The 20,542-nt window shown below is 40.6% G+C and overlaps 1 protein-coding gene across 1 annotated transcript in view; it reads left to right on the forward strand.

The window, feature by feature from the left end:
* Positions 1 to 20,542, forward strand: part of LOC137623451 (probable E3 ubiquitin-protein ligase HERC1) — a 297,680-nt gene that overhangs the window by 254,070 nt on the left and 23,068 nt on the right. The window contains exons 41-45 of the mRNA XM_068354286.1: positions 3,535 to 3,656; positions 3,832 to 4,000; positions 14,019 to 14,385; positions 14,777 to 14,925; positions 18,692 to 18,776. Of these exons, the coding sequence (XP_068210387.1) occupies positions 3,535 to 3,656; positions 3,832 to 4,000; positions 14,019 to 14,385; positions 14,777 to 14,925; positions 18,692 to 18,776 (892 nt within the window). The remainder of the gene's footprint in view (positions 1 to 3,534; positions 3,657 to 3,831; positions 4,001 to 14,018; positions 14,386 to 14,776; positions 14,926 to 18,691; positions 18,777 to 20,542) is intronic.

Raw genomic sequence — 20,542 nt, forward strand, 5'->3', positions numbered from 1 at the left:
TGTACATAGCATGGACTCTGTGAGTTTAAGGAAGAACTATTGACTCAGGCTCTATTGAATATATCACAGCACCTCTTATGATGAAATATGTTGGACACAAGATGACTCATTGCAGAAAACCAATATTGGTACTGGGGCTAAGGTTACTTGGTCGCTAGTAAGCGTTCAACTGCCATCTTTTATATTCTAAGAAAGGCTTATAAGCCTCCCTTCCCTACACAAGGCTAGGGAGGTGAGGGGGTCTTGAAAACCATTCAGCGCCTCCCCAAAAATATGGTTTTCCTTCGTCAAAATCCCTTTTTGGGGGTTAATGTGTTGTGTGGTCTCCAAGAACTAATACCAGAGAAACATAAGATTAGACTTGTGTACCATAACAGATATTCATCTCCAACCAAGCAAATGTGTATTAAATGATAGGTTGAAACTCTCCTCAGAAGAGAAGATCCATGGGGAGGGAGCTAGATGCCTGTCATACTATAGACATTCTGTTGAGGGTCTAGGATGAGAGGTGTCCTCTTCTGGTGGGTTACATCATCAAAAGGAATATCAAAGCATTTGGCAAGGAAATTATTCTCCTTAGGCCAGAAAGAATATCCCTTTCCCAATTATCTGGGGTTTTACACCGTCTCCCTCTTCAGTATCCATAACAGATACAGCCTCCACCGACTCCTCCCCCGTTAGTGAATCAGAAAGACTTTGGTAAGGAGAATAGGCTCCTACTGGGGCTTTCTCTTGAGCTTGAAAATCCAAAGGTCCATGAATTTCTGAGTCCAGAAGCTTAGGTAAATGTGTAGCAGTAGAAACAAAGGAGCTGATGGGAATGGAAAGACCTTGAGTGGGGCCACCATACAGAAAAGGGAGCCAATAGAAGCCTCAAATATTTTGGCCATGATAGAGGCATCCATAGGTGATGAAAGCTGACCAAACCCAGGAGGGACGGTAGCCTGCCTGGAAGAAGCGTGATGTTTCAGTTCAGTTGGTAATTGTTGAACTATTAGATTCTTAATGCCAGGGTATGCAGCCAAAAGCTGCTTCTTTGGGTGAACTAATGTCTCCTCTGAGGGCCCTCAGGGTCTAGACCAACCTCTGATTCAAGCTCTTCTACTTGACTGTAGCCTGGTCCACCATAACCCATTTACTAAGACCCCTAACTGCTGAATCTAATGTTGATGGACAAATGAGATTTCAAAGTACCTTATGAGGCAAATATTTTGAAGACTCTTAGATCTTAGCAAAATCTCTCTCACATAGAAACAATGAAAATAGAGCTCCCTCCCTTAAGCCTGCTGCTAACAACTCTCTACTCTTTGCAACCTGAAACCATTGGAGGTAGATAAGGCAATTTGTAGTGTCCCAAGACCTGCTTCAAGAGGCAGAATATTCTCTATGATAATGGCAGTGGGCATTTCACCTTCTTTGATTGATAAGATGACTGCACCCAAGTCGGATGCATTCACTTTTGATTTCACTCATTTGCAATATAAAATTCTTAAATGAGACTGATTATTAGCTACCCCCATAAAGTGAGAGCTTACATTGTTGCATCCTCAAGGTATCATACTACTCCTTGGCTTTACATGGGAATATAAAAGAAATTAATTCTTGGAGTAGGCTAACTCGATTGAAACAACCATAAAAGGCTAACTTTTTCCCTTAACTATCGATAGATAGTTGAACACTCCGACATGTTGAAGAGTAAGAAAGGCCTTAAGTGAATCTCTTTCCCAGATACATTGTTGTCAAAACTTTATTTTTGATAAATCCTATAAGTAGAAAACTCTAATAGCATGGCTATGCCAATATCAAATGAGTTGTCATTCCATCCCCTGACATCTATTATAGAATAAGTATGGGGTGGCAGAGGCTCCAGCTGCAGGAGGGAAAGAAAAGGTTTCCCCCCTGTACATAAAAAAATGTCTTGAGGAGGGAGGAGGACATATCTGCCCAAACCACTTTATGTAATTGCTGAAAAAGGACCAATGAATTAGTGGGATATTCGTTTATCAATCATATCCTTCCCATGGGTCAATTCCCCCAAATAACCCATTGATGTGTGTTAATTATGTGTTCAAGGCAAAATATTACTCCACACCCTTTGCTTAACCTAGTTGAGGTTAATGTCTAAATGTTTATGCAATGAAAATGTTAGTCTACTAAGTAAATTGCAAAGCCCAATTATTGCAGTTCACTCCACATTGAGAGCAAACCTCAGTCACTTTGAATAAAATGCAAGGGGTCTATCAGTCATGCTGCCAGAAGCTCTTGTATAAGATCTTAAAACTAACAAAGGTAAAGAAGTACTGTAATGCCGTATAACCGAAGTACTGTACTCCCAAGTTGTCACAACAATGTACATTAAGCAGAATTTGTATGCTCCGATAAAGGTAAGACTGTTATTTAACTTAAAACATTACCCTGGAGGTCAAGACTTAAGATTAGGTTTATAAATTTATGACACTTTAATTATATTTCTAAGAAATGAAGAGAAGGTGATGTGTACTAATAAACACCTACCAAACTCACACGAAAAATGTCAAAATTGTACTGGAGCCATACGCCAAAAGATGTAAGAAATTCCTGGCTATGCAATCCTAAAAGTAAGAGCCATGATTTAGACTTTAAAAAATATGAACAACCAAGTTAATACTCCAAAGAAATAAAGAAAAGACAAACTTTTTCAAGGTAAACTGCTCTCATGCTGTCGTAAAAAAACCACCAAGATGTTTCATACAACGAGTGACAAAGCTCAAAGTAAACAGCATCCGAGACAAATAGTTTGGTATATTTATTACGTTAACTCAATCGATAAGATTGTTACTGTTTTTAGAATGCTTTATTGTTAATTTGTTCTCTTCATTTATTTATTTCCTTATTTCCTTTCCTCACTGGGCTATTTTTCCCTGTTGGAGCCCCTGGGCTTATAGCATCTTGCTTTTCCAACTAGGGTTGTAGCTTGGATAGTAATAATAATAATAATAATAATAACAAAATCTGAAGTTAATTAACACTACTTAATTAGATGTTGAGTAGGATACCTGACTGGTTGATTTAGTACTAAGAGTGCGCAGAAAAGAACATCCTAGCACATTGGTTGACTGATTAAAAAGATGGTAACTGAGCACATATTAGTGAATAGGAAGCCTCAGCTCCAGAGCTAGTATTGGTTCTCGGGGAACTCTAATCATGTGTGCAATGTATTTCAGCTTAATGGGTGCTGTGACAGATTTAATAAAGCCTGAATCCATAGATCTTCCTCTGAGTGTGTGCTGTGCACATTGATACACTGTCCTTGAGGCAGGGAAGACAAAATTTTTTGGTACTTTTTTGTTGTATTGTATTCTCTGTTCTAGCCTTCCACAGAAAAGCTCTTGGAGACCACACTGCACATGTAACTCCAAAAAATGGTTTTATATTTTTTAAACAGAGTTTTATTTTACATTGTATTTTTTAGTAGTAATATAACAATATGGAGTGGTGTCTTTGGAATTTAGTTGGATGTTATTGTATTTTTTAAGATTTATTATTGATTTGCAGGATGGTGGGGAGAAAGGTAGCTCTGTGTCATTACTGAATGAAGAAGATGAAATTCGAACCGCTATTAGAGTTTTAGTTAAACATCTCGTTTCAGCATGTACACTCATACAGCCACTGAAGAGGTTTGTTGATTAATTGTTTTTAGGGAAATTCAATGTATTTTTAGTTCTATTAGTTTTCCCATCAATGTTTCCCAAAGCCTTATTTTGTGTATGTTTTTCCTGTACTTTTTGTAGAACATTTCAAGACAGTTGTGTCTGATATGTGAAAAAGTTAACTTTCATGGTGTTCTTGCAGGCAAGTTAGTGTAGCTGAGATTGAAAGGGCTCACCTGGTACTACATAGCATGTGTATGAGAGCTTGGGCTGAAGATAGTTTGAGTGTAGCTGACACTCAGTCTCGAATATTAGCTCTCACAGATTCTCGTCTAGAAATTGTCCCCAATGATGAAAGAGGACCTGATCAGGTTAGTGTTTTTCATTTATTGTAAAGCTTGAAAGGAACTTTTTATGGTTTATTACACTGTCAAACTATTGAAACGAAGTACCACAAAATTTTGGTGCCCTAAGGTTAATCAACTCATCACCACCCTCACCAATTGACCACTGCTTACTAGCGGTCAACTAACACCCTTAATAACTCATTACATTCTTATGACATAGTTCACTCACTATACTGTAGTTTGTATTACTCTTAATTGCTGTGTACAGTACTGTACAAACTCCAACTCTTGCACACTTTTTTTTAATAAATTCATAAATCATTTATAACACTAAATAAACTATATCTAAATTTCATTCTCTTATCTTCAAAGTCTAACTGTATGATTTAACTTTTTCATTTTTACCTTGTGTCACTGAGGTGGGCGAAGGGGATTGTTTTTGGTAGATTCCGCTGTGTGGTTTGCTTGTTTCTTTGTTACTAACTTTACAAAAAAAAAATACTTGGAAAATTTACTTAAAATTTTCAAGAGAGATGGACAAAGACGCACAATAGTCTGCAATGAAATTTAAACCACATGGGGCCAAAGTCAAGGTCACTGTGACCTGAAAAGTCAGAATCATTTTTTTTTTTTACTATAACTCCTTTAACTTATCAGATTTACTTGAAACTAAGACCAAATCTTCATTTCCAGTGCTGAAAATCAAATTCTATATGTGTGTAAATGCATAGTTTTGAAGATTGGTAGATTTAAAGTTCAAAAAGGTTGAATTTTCAAGGTCACCAAATTTCAGAGGGCTATAACTCTCAAACGAGTAGAGAAATACACTTGATTAATATTACAGACAGATAGAAACCACTTATAGGCTTTAAAATCACATCAAAACACTTGACCTTGTATGACCTTGAAAGGTCAAATTCAACCTTGCCTGATTTCATCAAGTTCAGATTCAGACTTGTTTATTATTACATTATTCATGAATACTGTAACTCTACAAAACCATTTATTGTAATGGTATTGTTTTCGTGAAGATTCACATGTGAAGAGTGGAGTTTGCTGTCTGACATCGTTTGTATTATTTTTTTTATGTTTTATGTAATTTCGTTATGTTCAATTTTTACTTTAATATAATTTCTCTCTATTCTCTAATTACAGTAAAATTTCAATTCATTATCCATTTATTTTCATTCCTTTCATCATTTTTTTTTACTTATTTTCAACTTATACCCATTTAAACATGGTTTAATTCTTTCCTGTATAATAAATCACCAGCACTCGACCTTGCCATTGTAACTAGATTAACTAGAATTGAAAGATAAAATTTTTGCATACAAACTTTGGTACTGTATAAAGCAGTACCTTAGGTTACGAGTTTAATTTGTTCTGAAAGTGAGCTCACAGCCTAAATTTGTATCTTAAAAAAATTTTTGTCATAAGATATAAAGGAACTTTGGTCAATGCATTCCACATGTCCATAAAAGCCCATATACACTCATTTTTAAAGGCTTTGTTGTGGTAATTATAGTACAAATTATAACTCCTACCATCAGAAATGAATACAAATTAATAATTCTCAAGGAAAAATAGAAATAATTGTCAAATTAATTTGCACTTTACCTTTGAGGAGAGTTGTGGTTGGAGTGAGGGAGACGAGAGAAGTAAGAGATGGACAAGGGGGTTATTGCTGGTAAGGAGAATCTCCCTCCATGAGCATTTCTGGTAAAATATTAGGATTACCTCTAATGAATGACATTCAATATTGCTAACTAAATCACTTAATTTACGCTTTTCGGACACTTGGTCATCTATTCTTATACTCCTTTGGAAAGGAATTGAGCCGTTGCATTGTCGGTAAATATATGAGCTCTTAACTCTGCCTAAGCCTTATCTGGACGAATACAGCAGTGATATTGTGTGGGTTTTGAGCACAACATGACTGCCTTCTGTGCATCTTGTGATAGTCTCATTTATACTTGTCCATGAAAAGTATCCTTTCGGTGTAAAATATTTGTTCATGGGCCGATGCAATACTTTTAGCCCAATTAAAATTTTTATGTTTGTATTTAGGGTTACTTGTAACCTGAGGTACTACAGGTACTGTAGTACTGTATTATATAAATTGTAATTTAAAATTCCTCCTTTTCTATTTCCTATACATTTATATTTTCATTGCTGTTATCCAAATATTTTTACTATCCATTTCAGTCAACATTTGTTCTTTATACCCTTATTCCTTATTACCCAAATTCCACTTTTAATACTTATCATTACAGTACTCACTTTCTTATTCAATATTTCCTTTATTCCTTATTATTCAGTATTTTCCACTTTAGTTTATCTGTATTAATTCTCTGGTTATCCCGCACCTGCGACAAGCGCTATCAGGCTCATTGATTTTGGTCTGGGGAAGTGGCATTCATGCAGAGAAATATTTTTTCTGCGCCTCAGCACGGCCAAATTATAACAATTATGAACTCATAGTTGGTTGCATTATATTGAATAAAGATTGAACATAGTCATGATGTAAGCAAATATCTTTGTAATGCTTGAAATTACATATTTGAAAAGGTGAAAATTGTGTGAAAAATGTATTGATAAATTTTTTAAATATTCATACAAGATGTAAGAATTATATTTTCAATATTAAACTTACCCGATAATCATGTAGCTGTCAACTCCGTTGCCCGACAGAATTCTACGGGAGGGATACGCCAGCTATCACTATACTAGAAGGGGGTGTACTCAAAAGCGCCACCTGTGGCCAGGTACTACAGTACTTGTTGTTGTCGCCACCTCACTTTTTCCTCTGTCGTGCTTCCGGCTAGACGTTCTTGGATACGCTTATGATTTTGGAGTATTGTTCACGGTTTGGTGAAGTATTTCTCTAAATTTGCAGCTATTCGCTATACTGGAACTTCTATGTTAGCTTAGCTAGCGTTTGGAATTAATTTAATTTTTATGGTGACGAAGAGAGTATGAACTCTCTTTCACCTTTAAATGGCCGACCCTTCCCTTAGACGGAAGTGTTGGTGTCTAAGAGAGTATAGACTCTCTTTCTTAGTTTTGTTATAGATTTATTTTATATCTCTCCGCCTTTTATAGGCCTCTTCGATTAACTTACTTTTATTATAAACTTATTAAAATTAATTTTTATATTTGTTTATATTCGACCTTTCCTAATAGTAGGCGGTCTTTTCTTGGTACCGAAGTTAATTAACATTGAGCCCGTCATTTCGGTTTTTACCTGTTAACATATTATGCTATTTTAATGTTTTTGAAAGAATTTCTTTGATAGTCTCGTACTGTTTTCAAAGTTGAACTAACGTTTTGTTTTGTCTCTGCAGTTGTTGACGTTCAGAACGTTCAACTTGCGCTCTATCGTTACGATAGAGAGAGAATTTTCACGGTGTCACGTTGCAGTAAGAGTAACCGTGTCTAGCGTTTTGTTCATTCTTTCTTAACTTAATGGTTTTAATTCTTATAAAGGAACTTTTCATTTTGGGAAATATTTCAGTTTTTTCCTTTAACAATAATATGTTTTAACGATATATATGATTGGGCTCTTCTCTCAGGTTCTAAGTCAAGAGAGAGAGAGAGAGAGAGAGATAGAGACGGAGGGAGAAAGAGGAGGATAAACGTTTCATTCAAGCGAGTAACGTTGTTATCGTTTTTGCTCTTCTCCCTAGTCTCTTTAGGGGAAGAAGGTAAACGTTTCTAGAGTGATCTAGTGTTTAGTCTCTTTCCAGCCACTGAATTATTTATCTTTCATTAGATTTTTCTGTTACATTGTAATTCTGTTTTCGCAATTACTAACTTTTGAGAAAGGATAGAATTGCGTGTTTCAGGTACAAACCACTTAAAGTTTCGAGTTCAGTGAAATAAGTGCAAACAGAAAATCAAAGTGATAAGTGATTAGCGCAAAGTGTGTCAGTGTTGTGCGTGAGGGTACTTCTGTGCGTGCCAGTCGTTCTCCCAGTCCGGGACCTCTTGCAAGCTCCCAAGCCCAGGGGAGAAGCAATGTCGAAGGGCAAAAGGGTTCGGCAGGCCTTGATCGGCGCACAGAAGTATCCTCGGTGGTTGCGGGCGTGTCTTACAGAGACCGTCACTCCCACCCGCAGACGATTGAGCCCTTATTTTGCTCGTCTGCAGAAGAAATTTCGGGGAGAAAACGCTGGTCTCAGGTCTCAAGACCTCTTAAACGTAAAGTCCAGACCTATGCCAGACGTACGAAGTTAGAGTTCAACAACCCGGATGCAGTCATTGGGTTAGCTCTGACTCGCCGCAGTCATCAGTTGAATGCACTCCGCCTAAGAGGAGTAAGGTTCTGCCGCAACAGATCTCTGCTGTTAAGGCTTTACCTCAGCAGACCTTAGTGTCTGCCGACCCCAAGTTGACTCTACTGCAGTCCATGCAGTCACAACTTACGGTCTTGATGCGTGAGTGTCAGGCTGAGAAGGTTGCGCCTCCTCCTGCGCTCGCTCCGCCTGACCGCAGTACTGCCTGCCAGGCGTACGATGTTGAGCCACGTTCTGAGTTTACTGTTTCCAGTGGTGTGCAGCTCCCTCCGCCTTCCTTAAGGCAACCTCAGCAATGGGAACAGGAGGCTTATACCTCTCTTCCTCCGCTTCCACTTGCTGTTCCACCAGTGAGGCAACACTCGCTTGAGGTACAACAACCTCTCCCATCCATGAGTCAGTCTCCTCAGCTCTCGCTGCAGAGAGCTCAACCCTCCTTAGCCTTGCGCCTCAGGAGCCTCAACTTGCGAGACTTTTACTGCGTTCTGCGCAGCCACTACCTCATCGCTCTCAGCTCACACCGCAGGAACCTCAACTCGTTCCTCAGGAACTTGCTACTGCGCATCCGCCAACCACTCAGCAAGCGCAACCCTTGAGTTCAGCCACTCATGCCAGGAGTCAGCCTCCTCCACCCATGCGCCTACCTTCTGCTACTTCTTTTGATCAGCCTTTGCAGACTGAGCCTCAGGTGTTCCCTCAACAGAGTCTTGAAGAGGAAACCACAACTATTGTTGTTCCAGCTCGTTCTGACTCTGCTGTTCAGCATACCTTACCTCCATTTTCAAACATTATGATAATGGAGGTTATTTGTATTACTTATATAAAAATATATTTGTATTCCTTGCAATATATTTTTAACAAATCGCAGAATATGGCAAAAATCATGAGTTATGAATGTAAGGTAATATCTTGTTGATATTAAACCCCTTGCAAGCATGCATGTAGTAATGCAGTGTTGCCAACAGGGCGAGTTTCCCTTTCCGGAGGTGAAGTAGATTATAGTACATTTAGTGTAGCTTAATTCTACGATTATCATGCCGGCTATCAAATTCATCAACAAAACAGTCTAAATCAATTCCCTCGGCACGTGCACTTTCAATGGACGGTAATGCGATATTACTCACTCTAGCACTGGTCATGGAATTTCTGAGAAATGTTACACGCCATGCAACACGCTCTGCTTCCTTACAGCATGCTCTACATACAGCATGCTCTGCATACAGCATGCTCTGCTTACAGCATGCTCTGCTTACAGCATGCTCTGCTTACAGCATGCTCTGCATACAACAGGCTCTGCATACCTTACCGCATGCTTCTCAGTCACACATCTTTGGTTGTTGCCAACTCACTAGACTGTCAAGCAGTTTCTTAACGTTGCCTTCTAGTCTGCTGCGTTTGCACAGTGTAACCCTCACTGAGAGAACTTAGCTTTTCTCGGATATGGTCCCTGTAGATGAGAAAGTGCTTTTCTCCCTCCTTCTGATATTCCCTTGAGGACTCTGTCATTTGGAGAGGAGCCTTTAGCTGCGTAGCCTCCTATGGACTTTTATTTAAGCATAACATGCTTCCAGGGAAGGTAATGGTCCCACTTCAGTCGCTAATCCCGTCTGTTACCACACCTGCTCCCATAGTCCTTGAGCTGTGTTGCAAGACATGCAGTCCAAACTTAGTCCTTGTTAGAGGATTTTTTGTTTACGGAGTCAGTGTGTCACTGGGAAGACGTTCAACAACCAGCAGGAGTGACTTGTTGTGACGCAGTACGGCAACCTTAGCAACCCGATAAGGAGTTGTCTGTACGACCCAGACAGTCTAGACAGCTTCAGGTTGTCACTACTTCCTCGCTTCCCCATGGTTGACAGTTCACAGACTGTGCAGCAGTACCATGATCTTGTGTCCGGCTCCGTCAGACGACTGGCTTTTAAGAGCTCCCACAAGTCGTCGCTGTCTGGAGATTCTCAAATGGACTATGGATCTGACCAAGGAACTGGGCCTCCTGGTCAATTTTGAGGAGTCTCAGCTCGTCCCATCCCAGACCATTGTCTCCCTGGGTATGGATCTTCAGAGTCGAGCTTTTCGGGCTTTTCCGTCGGCCCCAAGGATCTTCCAAGCCCTAGAATGCATCCAGAGCATGCTGAGAAGGAACCGATGCTCAGTCAGGTAGTGGATGAGTCTAACAGGGACACTTTCATCGCTGGCCCTGTTCATCGTGTTAGGGAGACTCCACCTCCCCCCCCTTCAGTATCATCTAGCTGCTCACTGGATAAAGGACATGACGCTAGAGACGGTCTCAGTTCCTGTTTCCGAAGAGAGAAGGTCTTCTCTCGCGTGGTGTAAGAACAGCTTTCTTCTCAAGGAAGTCTACCTTTGGCTGTTCAGAAACCCGACCGCCGTCTCCTCTCGGACGCATCAGACACGGGCTGGGGTGCGACTTTGGACGGATAAGAATGCTCGGGAACATGGAATCAGGAGCAAAGGACACTTCACATCAATTGCAAGGAGTTGTTGGCGGTTATTCTGGCCTTGATAAACTTCAAGTCCCTCCAGCTTAACAAAGTGGTGGAAGTGGACTCTGACAACACCACAGCCCTGGCTTACATCTTCAAGCAGGGAGGGACTCTTTCGTGGAAGTTGTTCTAGATCGCAAGGGACCTCCTCATCTGGTCTAAAGATCGAAAGCTCACGCTGGTAACGAGGTTCATTCAGGGCGGTATGAATGTCATGGCAGATCACCTCAGCCGCAAGGGTCAGATCATCCCCACAGAGTGGACCCTTCACAAGAATGTTTGCAGCAGACTTTGGGCCCTGTGGGGTCAGCCAACCATAGATCTGTTCGCTACCTCGATAACCTAGAGACTCCTGTTGTATTGTTCTCCGATTCCAGACCCAGCAGCAGTTCACGTGGATGCTTTTCTGCTGGATTGGTTCCATCTCGTCCTGTATGCATTCCCGCCGTTCAAGATTGTCAACAGGGTACTTCAGAAGTTCTCCTCTCGCAAGGGACACGGCTGACGTTGGTTGGCTCCGCTCTGGCCCGCGAGAGAATGGTTCTTAGAGGTACTGCAATGGCTGGTCAACATTCCCAGGACTCTTCCTCTAGGAGTGAACCTTCTACGTCTACCTCACGTAAAGAAGGTACACCCAATCCTCCACGCTCTTCGTCTGACTGCCTTCAGACTTTCGAAAGACTCTCAAGAGCTAGGGACTTTTCGAAGGAGGCAGCCAGAGCGATTGCCAAAGCAAGGAGAACATCCACTCTCGGAATCTATCAGTCTCAAGGGGAAGTCTTCCGTAGCTGGTACAAGACCAATGCAGTTTCCTCAACCAGTACCACTGTAACCCAGATTGCTGACTTCCTGTTATATCTAAGGAAAGTAAGATCCCTTTCAGCTCCTACGATCAAGGGTTACAGAAGTATGTTGGCAGCGGTTTTCCGCCACAGAGGCTTGGATCTTTCCACCAACAAAGATCTACAGGACCTCCCTAGGTCTTTTGAGACCTCAAAGGAACGTCGGTTGTCCACTCCAGGCTGGAATCTAGACGTGGTCCTAAGGTTCCTTATGTCATCAAGATTTGAACCTCTCCAATCAGCCTCTTTTTAGGACCTCACGTTAAAAACTCTTTTCCTCGTGTGCTTGACAACAGCTAAAAGAGTAAGTGAGATCCACGCCTTCAGCAGGATCATTGTTTTCACATCTGAAACGGCTACATGTTCCTTGCAGCTCGGTTTTTGCTAAACGAGCTTCCTTCACGTCCTTGGCCTAAGTCGTTCGAGATCCCAAGCCTGTCCAACTTGGTGGGGAATGAACTGGAGAGAGTACTTTGCCCAGTTAGAGCTCTTAGGTACTTTCTAAAAAGGTCTTAACCTTTACGAGGACTATCAGAAGCCTTATAGTGTGCTATCAAGAAACCTTCTTTTCCAAGTTCTAAGAACTCAGTTTCTTACTATTCAGGCTTCTGATTAGAGAAACACATTCTCATCTGAAGGAAGAAGACCTTGCTTTGCTGAAGGTAAGGACACATGAAGTGGGAGCTGTGGCTACTTCTGTGGCCTTCAAACAGAGCCATTCTCTGCAGAGTGTTATGGATGCAACCTATTGGAGAAGCAAGTCAGTGTTCGCATCATTCTATCTCAAAGATGTCCAGTCTCTTTACGAGTACTGCTACACCCTGGGACCATTCGTAGCAACGAATGCAGTAGTAGGCGAGGGCTCAGCCACTACATTCCCATAATCCCATAACCTTTTAACCTTTCTCTTGAATACTTTTTATGGGTTGTACGGTCGGCTAAGAAGCCTTCCACATCCTTGTTGATTTGGCGGGTGGTCAATTCTTTCTTGAGAAGCGCCGAGGTTAAAGGTTGTGATGAGGTCCTTTAGTATGGGTTGCAGCCCTTGATACTTTAGCACCTTTGAGTTGATTCAGCCTTCCAAGAGGAACGCTGCGCTCAGTAAGGAAGACGATCTTATTAAAGGCAGAGTAACGGTTCAAGTCGACTTCCTTACCAGGTACTTATTATTTCATTGTTATTGTGGATAACTGATTATATGAAATACGGGATACTTAGCTATCCTTTAGTCTTGTACACTGGTTTTTCACCCACCCCCCTGGGTGTGAATCAGCTACATGATTATCGGGTAAGTTTAATATTGAAAAATGTTATTTTCATTAGTAAAATAAATTTTTGAATATACTTACCCGATAATCATGATTTAATTGACCCACCCTTCCTCCCCATAGAGAACCAGTGGACCGAGGAAAAAGTGAGGTGGCGACAACAACAAGTACTGTAGTACCTGGCCACAGGTGGCGCTTGTGAGTACACCCCCTTCTAGTATAGTGATAGCTGGCGTATCCCTCCCGTAGAATTCTGTCGGGCAACGGAGTTGACAGCTACATGATTATCGGGTAAGTATATTCAAAAATTTATTTTACTAATGAAAATAACATTTTGGAAATTGTGTAGAAATAGCTGATTTGTCAGCCGTAGCAATGATTTTGATAAAAATTTAATTGTCATTTAGCTATGGTTGCAAAATCCTAAATTTTATACAATGTGCAATGACATTATTCATCATCCTACTTAAAGATAGAATTGAAGTAAAAGTTTCATTAGAAAACTGAATAAATTTCTTATATAACATATATAAAATTGATATATATATTATCAGAAACAAATTAAGCAATTGTAGAGAAAAGACATACTATAAATATTTTTCTTTACATAACTGTATTTTCAATGAAGACTTTTTGTATAGAAATGTTAATCAGTTCAGTAATATACTTTATAGCCGTATCAGTGGTTGGAGAACCTATTCATACATACATACATACATACATACATACACTTGTTCTGAGCTTTGGTACTCTTTAAGACGGATACTAACATTGGGTTTCCAAGAACATTTTAACATTAACCAGAAAGCCTACTTTGCAAAGTTATAAGATATAGTATGTACTAGTTTTAAATAACTTAAGATAGGGAGAGATAGTTTATTTAATTATATTAAGAGATAATTTTGAAATTCTTACTTTTGATACTACAATTTGAGATGAAGTTAAAATTTTTTAATTTGATTTTATTACACTACATAATTCCATATACGAGGTCAGCTTTTCATAATTGTAAAAGAGATTTTCAAGATTATTAAGGTTGTACTTACCTATAACGAAAGTTCAAGTGATTAGGTCTTGTCTTTCACAAATGTATGTAAATATGTTAATTACATAATCTTCTCAATTTATTACAGGTCCCAGAGACAGCAGAAAGGCCTCAGAACATTATCACAGAAATGCCATCGGCCAGTGCTGAGGTTAGAGCTCCGAAACGACCAATACCCTCTCTAGGGTTACCAATAACAGTACCGTGTGCTCCTGCAAGTCATCCAGCTGGGGAAATGCGAACAGTTCACTCATCACAGACATCCCACAGCCCAACAAGGGGAAGATCTGTAGGCTCCCTCACTCCTCAGAGTGCCCCTCTTCCTCCAATGGCCAGGAGTCATTCACCCTCACCCCCTTTGACACCACTACCACCATTGCCACCCCCTATTTCTACTCCTTTGCTTGAAATGGGTTTTACTCTGAAGCATATACAAAAGGCTATCGCAGCTCAAGGTAATTAGAATTTAATTGTAATTATTCTAGTCTTGGAAATTGTGCACTTAAATACCTATTCTTGCTTTATATAAATATATAGTTGAGCATCTGTCTTTGTATGAAACCAGCCTGATATATATTACTACACTGTACTGTATATATTATACTTTTTTATATATTTATAAGATTATGATACAGGTCATTAAAGATTAATGGTGAACTTGCAGTAACTAGTGGGAGTGAGGAAATATACAAGGTCTCTAGGTGCTCTCTTTTACAATTCATGCTGTGGATAGGCAAGACTATGATTGTTGAATATATTTCAATCTTGGCTGAGTATGATTTAAAATCTACTTATTTGAAAATGGTTGATGCACTAATTGCTAATACTATATTTTCTGTATTTTAGGGCATAAGGGTGAACCATCATCAGCATTAATTAACCAGCTTGTTACATGGATGCTAGAACATCCTTGCATTGATTCCAGTGAAACCAGCGAGCGGAGGCGTTCGCATGATGATACATCATCATCAGGGAATATTAGCACAGGAATACATGTAAATATTTGTTAAATTTATGGTATTCTATTCCTGTAGTTTAGATTAAACACACTATGTAAATTTCATTATGTTTTGTGATCATGTTCATATATACTATCCAAGCTGTGTCTTTTCGTGCATGATAATACACTTTTATATTTAGGTATGTATTGTTCCAACACAGAGTACTTACCTAGAACTACTTTCTTAGGAGTTACTGGTAACTCTTCCCAACCGACCAGAATTTTGTGTAGTTTACCCTATTCCCATTTTCTATGGGTGACCTCAGGCGGAGTGATATGCGCCCTGAGGCGACCCGGTGTCAGAGAGCGTGCTAGATTAGGTCATGCTCCTCTGTAAGTTTCTGGTCGCGACGTGATTCACATCCCGCCGCGCTCTCTCTTACCCAGTGCAACCCTTTGTGTTTACCACGTGGTTCCTGTGCCCGTATCCTTACCCCTTTCCCTTGTGTCCTTGTGTCTCTGGGTGTTAGTGTTTTTATTATGGAGCATCCACGCCGTTGCCCTGGAGCTGGGGATGCCCTTCGCCCCCGACCCTCCGGAAGTCCTATTGTTTACGGATGCGTCGAAGGAAGGTTGGGGCGCTCACCTACTCGACCAATCGACAAAGGGAAAATGGTCGAGCGAAGAAGCAAGGCACCACATAAACGTGCTAGAGATGATGGCTGTGCTGAGAGCGAGTCGAGAATTCGTTCATCTCCTCCAGGGGAACACGGTAGCGTTGATGTGCGACAACGCCACAGTAGTAGCCTACGTTAAGAAGAAAGGGGGTCTAAAGTCGAAAGAGCTATGTTCGTTATCGACGGAACTTCTGGAATGGGCAGCATAAGAAGGGATCGAGTTCACAGCAAGGTTTATCCCGGGAAAGAGGAACGGCCTCAGCAGAGTAGGCCAAGTAGTAGGGTCAGAGTGGACTCTACATCCAAGCACAGCTCAGTCAGTCATACTGAAGTGGGGCTCCCCAGTAGTAGACTTATTCGCCACACGTCTGAACGCCCAACTCCCCGTGTTCTGTTCTCCAGTTCTAGATCCGTCAGCGGCGTTCGAGGATGCCTTCCAGCACCCTTGGGACGGCCTCGATGTGTACGCTTTTACCCCCTTCGGAATGATACGTCAAGTCCTCAACAGAGTACTGACAACAGCCAACCTTCAGATGACTTTGGTCACGCCTTGGTGGCCGGAGAGGGAGTGGTTCGCAGACTTGAAAGAACTGGCCCTTCTTCCTCCTTGGCCTCTCCCGGACAGGCCAGACCTTCTTCGTCAACCCCACTTCCAAAAGTTTCACGAAAACCCTCGGTCCCTCTACCTTCACGCGTGGAGGTTATCGAGCGGCTTCTGAAGAAGGATAGATTCTCATCGAGGACCGCGACGAGGATGTCGGGTTACTTAAGGCGGTCCTCTATCGCTGTCTACCAAGCAAAATGGGCAGTCTTCTCGAAATGGTGTGCTTCCCGTAATATCAAGCCCTTGGGGGCCTCGATCCACGACGTGGCGGACTTCCTGGTGTATCTCAGGGACGATTTGGGCTCGTCCATTCCGGCAATAAAGGGAGTGAGGGCAGCGCTAGGTCAAGTCTTCCTCCTGAAGGGCATTGACTTGGGATCCTCTCGGCACATCTCGATGCTCATCGGGAGTTTTGAGCAGTCGTGCCCCCCACAGGAGGTGAGGGTACCACAGTGGGACCAAGCCATAGTACTCAAAGTCCTGTCAGAACCTCCCTTTGAGCCCCTCAAGGACATCCTGGATAAGGATCTCACCCTCAAAACGGTCTTCCTCTTAGCCCTGGCTTCAGCGAAGAGGGTTAGTGAGTTGCACGGATTATCGTACGAGGTTTCACACTCAAAAGGGTGGCGGGAGGCCTCCTTTCGGTTTGTCCCTAACTTTGTGGCCAAAACGCAGAACCCAGCCTGTTGGGATCCTGGGTTCAAGGGCTTTTCGGTCCCAGCGATCCCTAGGTCAGACAACCCTAAAGACTTACTCTTATGCCCTGTCAGAGCAGTAAGAAAATACCTTGAAAGGACCTCCAGTCTTCGACCGGAGATCAAGAGCTTATTCGTCTCAACTGGTCAGGTGAAGAAACCAGTCTCTAAAAACTCAATCTCCTTTTGGTTGCGACAAGTGATCAAGAGAGCTTACGAGGTTTTGGGAATCCCTCTTCCAGGTAGACCAAGGCCTCATGATATTAGGGGTCTAGGCACCTCCCTGGCATTTGAGAAGAACATGGCCGTGGGCCAGATTCTGAAAGCAGGTACCTGGTCCAGACAGTCCACTTTCACGGAACATTACCTGAAGGACTGCTCTAGGAAATCCTGGGATGGGTTCAACCTTGGCCCAGTCATATTAGCCCTGCAAAAGATTTAAAGGTCATGGCCCCAGGGAAACCGGGGGTGGTAAGCCATGAGACACAAGTTCATGCCTTACCTTTCCCCCTTATCATCCTTTCCCTTACCCTTAATCCCCAATGTGGGTGTGAATCAAGAGGCCCTGGCGGCCAGGATATACGTCTTCAACAAGAAATACGTCTCAGAAGTAATGGTTCAGAGGTAAGCCACTTAGACACTAAGTTAGTTTTTTGGGTAGTTTCCCCTATTTTCATTCAGCTTTTAGTAGAGGTCATCGGAACCTAGTTCCCCTTCGAGGTGCCCCCTTTTTCGCCCGATCGTGCTTCTAAACCGTCAAACCCTAGTCCCTGCAGGACACTCCCTCCTCCTAAAGTTTAAGTCTCCTAAGAAAGTAGTTCTAGGTAAGTACTCTGTGTTGGAACAAATCACAAATTTTTAAGTAATTTGTATTTTTCCTAACATACTTACCTAGAACTACTTTCGGGTTATGGCCTGCCCTTCCTTCCCTGAAGGTCCTGCAGGGTTGAGGAGAACCCTTTTTGGCTACGAAACTTACTGAGGAGCACGACCTAATCTAGCACGCTCTCTGACCCCGGGTCGCCTCAGGACGCGTATCACTCCGCCTGAGGTCACCCATAGAAAATGGGAATAGGGTAAACTACACAAAATTCTGGTCAGTTGGGAAGAGTTACCAGTTACTCCTAAGAAAGTAGTTCTAGGTAAGTATGTTAGGAAAAATACAAATTACTTATAAAATTTGTGATTTTAATGAAACAATCACTTCGGTAGTTGTAGTATTGCTCTTTGTAATTTAATTATTTTGAAAAAACTCAATTCAAAGTTACTATTTTGGTTGTACCAATTTTCAGTTTTTATAATATTACAAGTGACTCTTCATGCAATTCAAAGTTACTATTTTGGTTGTACCAATTTTCAGTTTCTATAATATTACAAGTGACTCTTCATGCATACCATGTGATATTCTATAAATGTTAATGAGAGTGCAGTATTTTTTTTTATTATTTATAGAAACAATGTCTTAGAATAGTTGTTTGGCATGAAGTGCTTTTTACTTTGGGTGGTATTTTTAATCTAATTAGAAGTGAGTAGAGATATCATGTCAATAGGTTTTGGAGTTGTTGCCTGAATTGTTACCGTATTAGTGTATAAAAGTGGTGATACAATCAGAAAAGAAGCCTTGATAGAGAATGAAGTTTTCAATGTGCAATTTTCTAATTGTGATATAATACCCGAGATTTAAGAAATAATTAATTTACATCAACTGTCATGTGTGTGATGTGTGTGTATTAGGATGGATCTATTTTAATTGCCGTTGCAAGTTTACTCATTTTTCTATGAAAGTCACATTAATTTTATATTTGTAGATGTTCATGTACATATAATTAATGTTTTATGATACAGGACTTCAGTGGAAGAAGGACAACGATTCTTCGCAGAGGAGGGTGTGTTGATATACGATCCCTTATGGTTCCTTCAAGATCTTCAGGTAAGCTTTACTTATGAACTTTTCATACCAGAGACTGTGTGATATTAAAATTAGAAATTAACTTCATGTGGTTACAGTAGATTTCATTATCACTGTGATATGCCGTTCATGTTACTAGATTTATGTAAGTTAAGAATGCAATACCTGAAAATTAATTTTCTACAACATTTATTCTTTGCAAACCTCTCAGATATAGTCAGCCTTAATTTACAGTGAGGAATTCTTTTGGATGCATAACATTGAATTCTTGATGAGAGTACTGGATACACTAGTCTAAAGTAATTTTCCATGTAGATTCACCTTTTTCCCATTCATAGATATTTGCTCCCATCTATGTTTCTTTTTGTAAAGCTTGGTGAACTAGGCAATGGGCCTTTTTTTATGACTGGTTGGTTTTATAAAAGAAATTATATATACAGTATACAGTACATCAATTTAGTTCTCATGAAGGTTAGTATGCAAACCGTTGTATTTTATAAAGAGTATGGTTTGGCACAAAGCTGGTTTAATTGTTGAAGTTTTGGTAACTGGGCATTTACTATTGGAAGGTTTTGGGTAAGGGTAGAGGCTCATGACTCACTGGGCTGGATTCCTCAACATTTATTTTGGTGCTGTTAAGAAAACTTAAATTTTGGTAATAGAGTTCTGATTTTTCTTCATAGGTTATATTTTTCTTTGTTTCGTGTTGTATGTCTGAGTATGAGTCTACCAAGCTTGAGTGAATTGTCACAGTATAGATATACTAAGCATATGTGTTGCTAGTTCATGTCCCCTTATGATATTAACGCTCAGCAACTTTGAGTTTATTGCTGAAGTGGCAATTGCACCTAGGATTTATCTTGTATGGTTTGTAAAAGAAAGGGAATTAATTCACTTCCGTTTAATCCCAATATTCTTTCTGTTATCGAATCTCATGGGACTGTTACACCTTTTGCTGAGACTATTCTATGTCTATCCCTTTTTTCTGTACTGTCCAGGAACTTACTAAGTATTTTGAGACATTCCTTCCTCTTTCTCACCACGTGATGGGCCAGGTTTGTTGTCGGTAACTGCTATGTAAACTCAAAAACAAGCTCCCTGGTACCACCTCTTCTTTTGCTTTGCAAGTCTTGATTCTAGAGCTGCCTGTGGAGCCATAGGAGTTGCTGAAGGTTTTCTGTTTATCCTCTGAATTTCTCAAAGGGTCCTTGCTTTTGCTGCTTTCTTCTCACATTTGACTTTGATAAATGCAATTGCTGCTCCAATCACTGCTATTGACATTCCAATTGTTGCTTCTGTGACTCCAGGTTCTTCCCAGCTATTTAGGAGAAACTGAGTAAAAGAGATCTCCCAAGGGATATTGATGTATTTAACTAGAGAATTTAAACTATTATTAATTATAGTCCTTAACTAAATACAAAGTATCCAATATAATATTTGTGTCTTTTAGCCAGACTCATAAGGATGATAAAAACATGAGAGTTAGAAATAACCATACTAAAATAATCCTTGTTTAACTAGCAGCTGAGCTTGTAAGTATAGAAAACTCACTGTCATCCATTGATCCCATGATGCAGCCAACTAGCTGAGCTGATACATCACCTATAAAAAATTTTTAGAGCACCTGCAATATGAAACACCATCTCCCCAATCAAAACGATATTGCTTAAGAGCACTTACTTTAGCAAGAGGATAGATATATGAATCCAGCTACCAAACTGTTTTCTGCCTCGCAATCTAGACGTATGCGGAAACAAAAGGTTAAGCTGCAGAAGAACTAAAGTACC

Source organism: Palaemon carinicauda, chromosome 30 (genome assembly GCF_036898095.1).
Source record: "Palaemon carinicauda isolate YSFRI2023 chromosome 30, ASM3689809v2, whole genome shotgun sequence".
Classification (NCBI taxonomy): domain Eukaryota; kingdom Metazoa; phylum Arthropoda; class Malacostraca; order Decapoda; family Palaemonidae; genus Palaemon; species Palaemon carinicauda.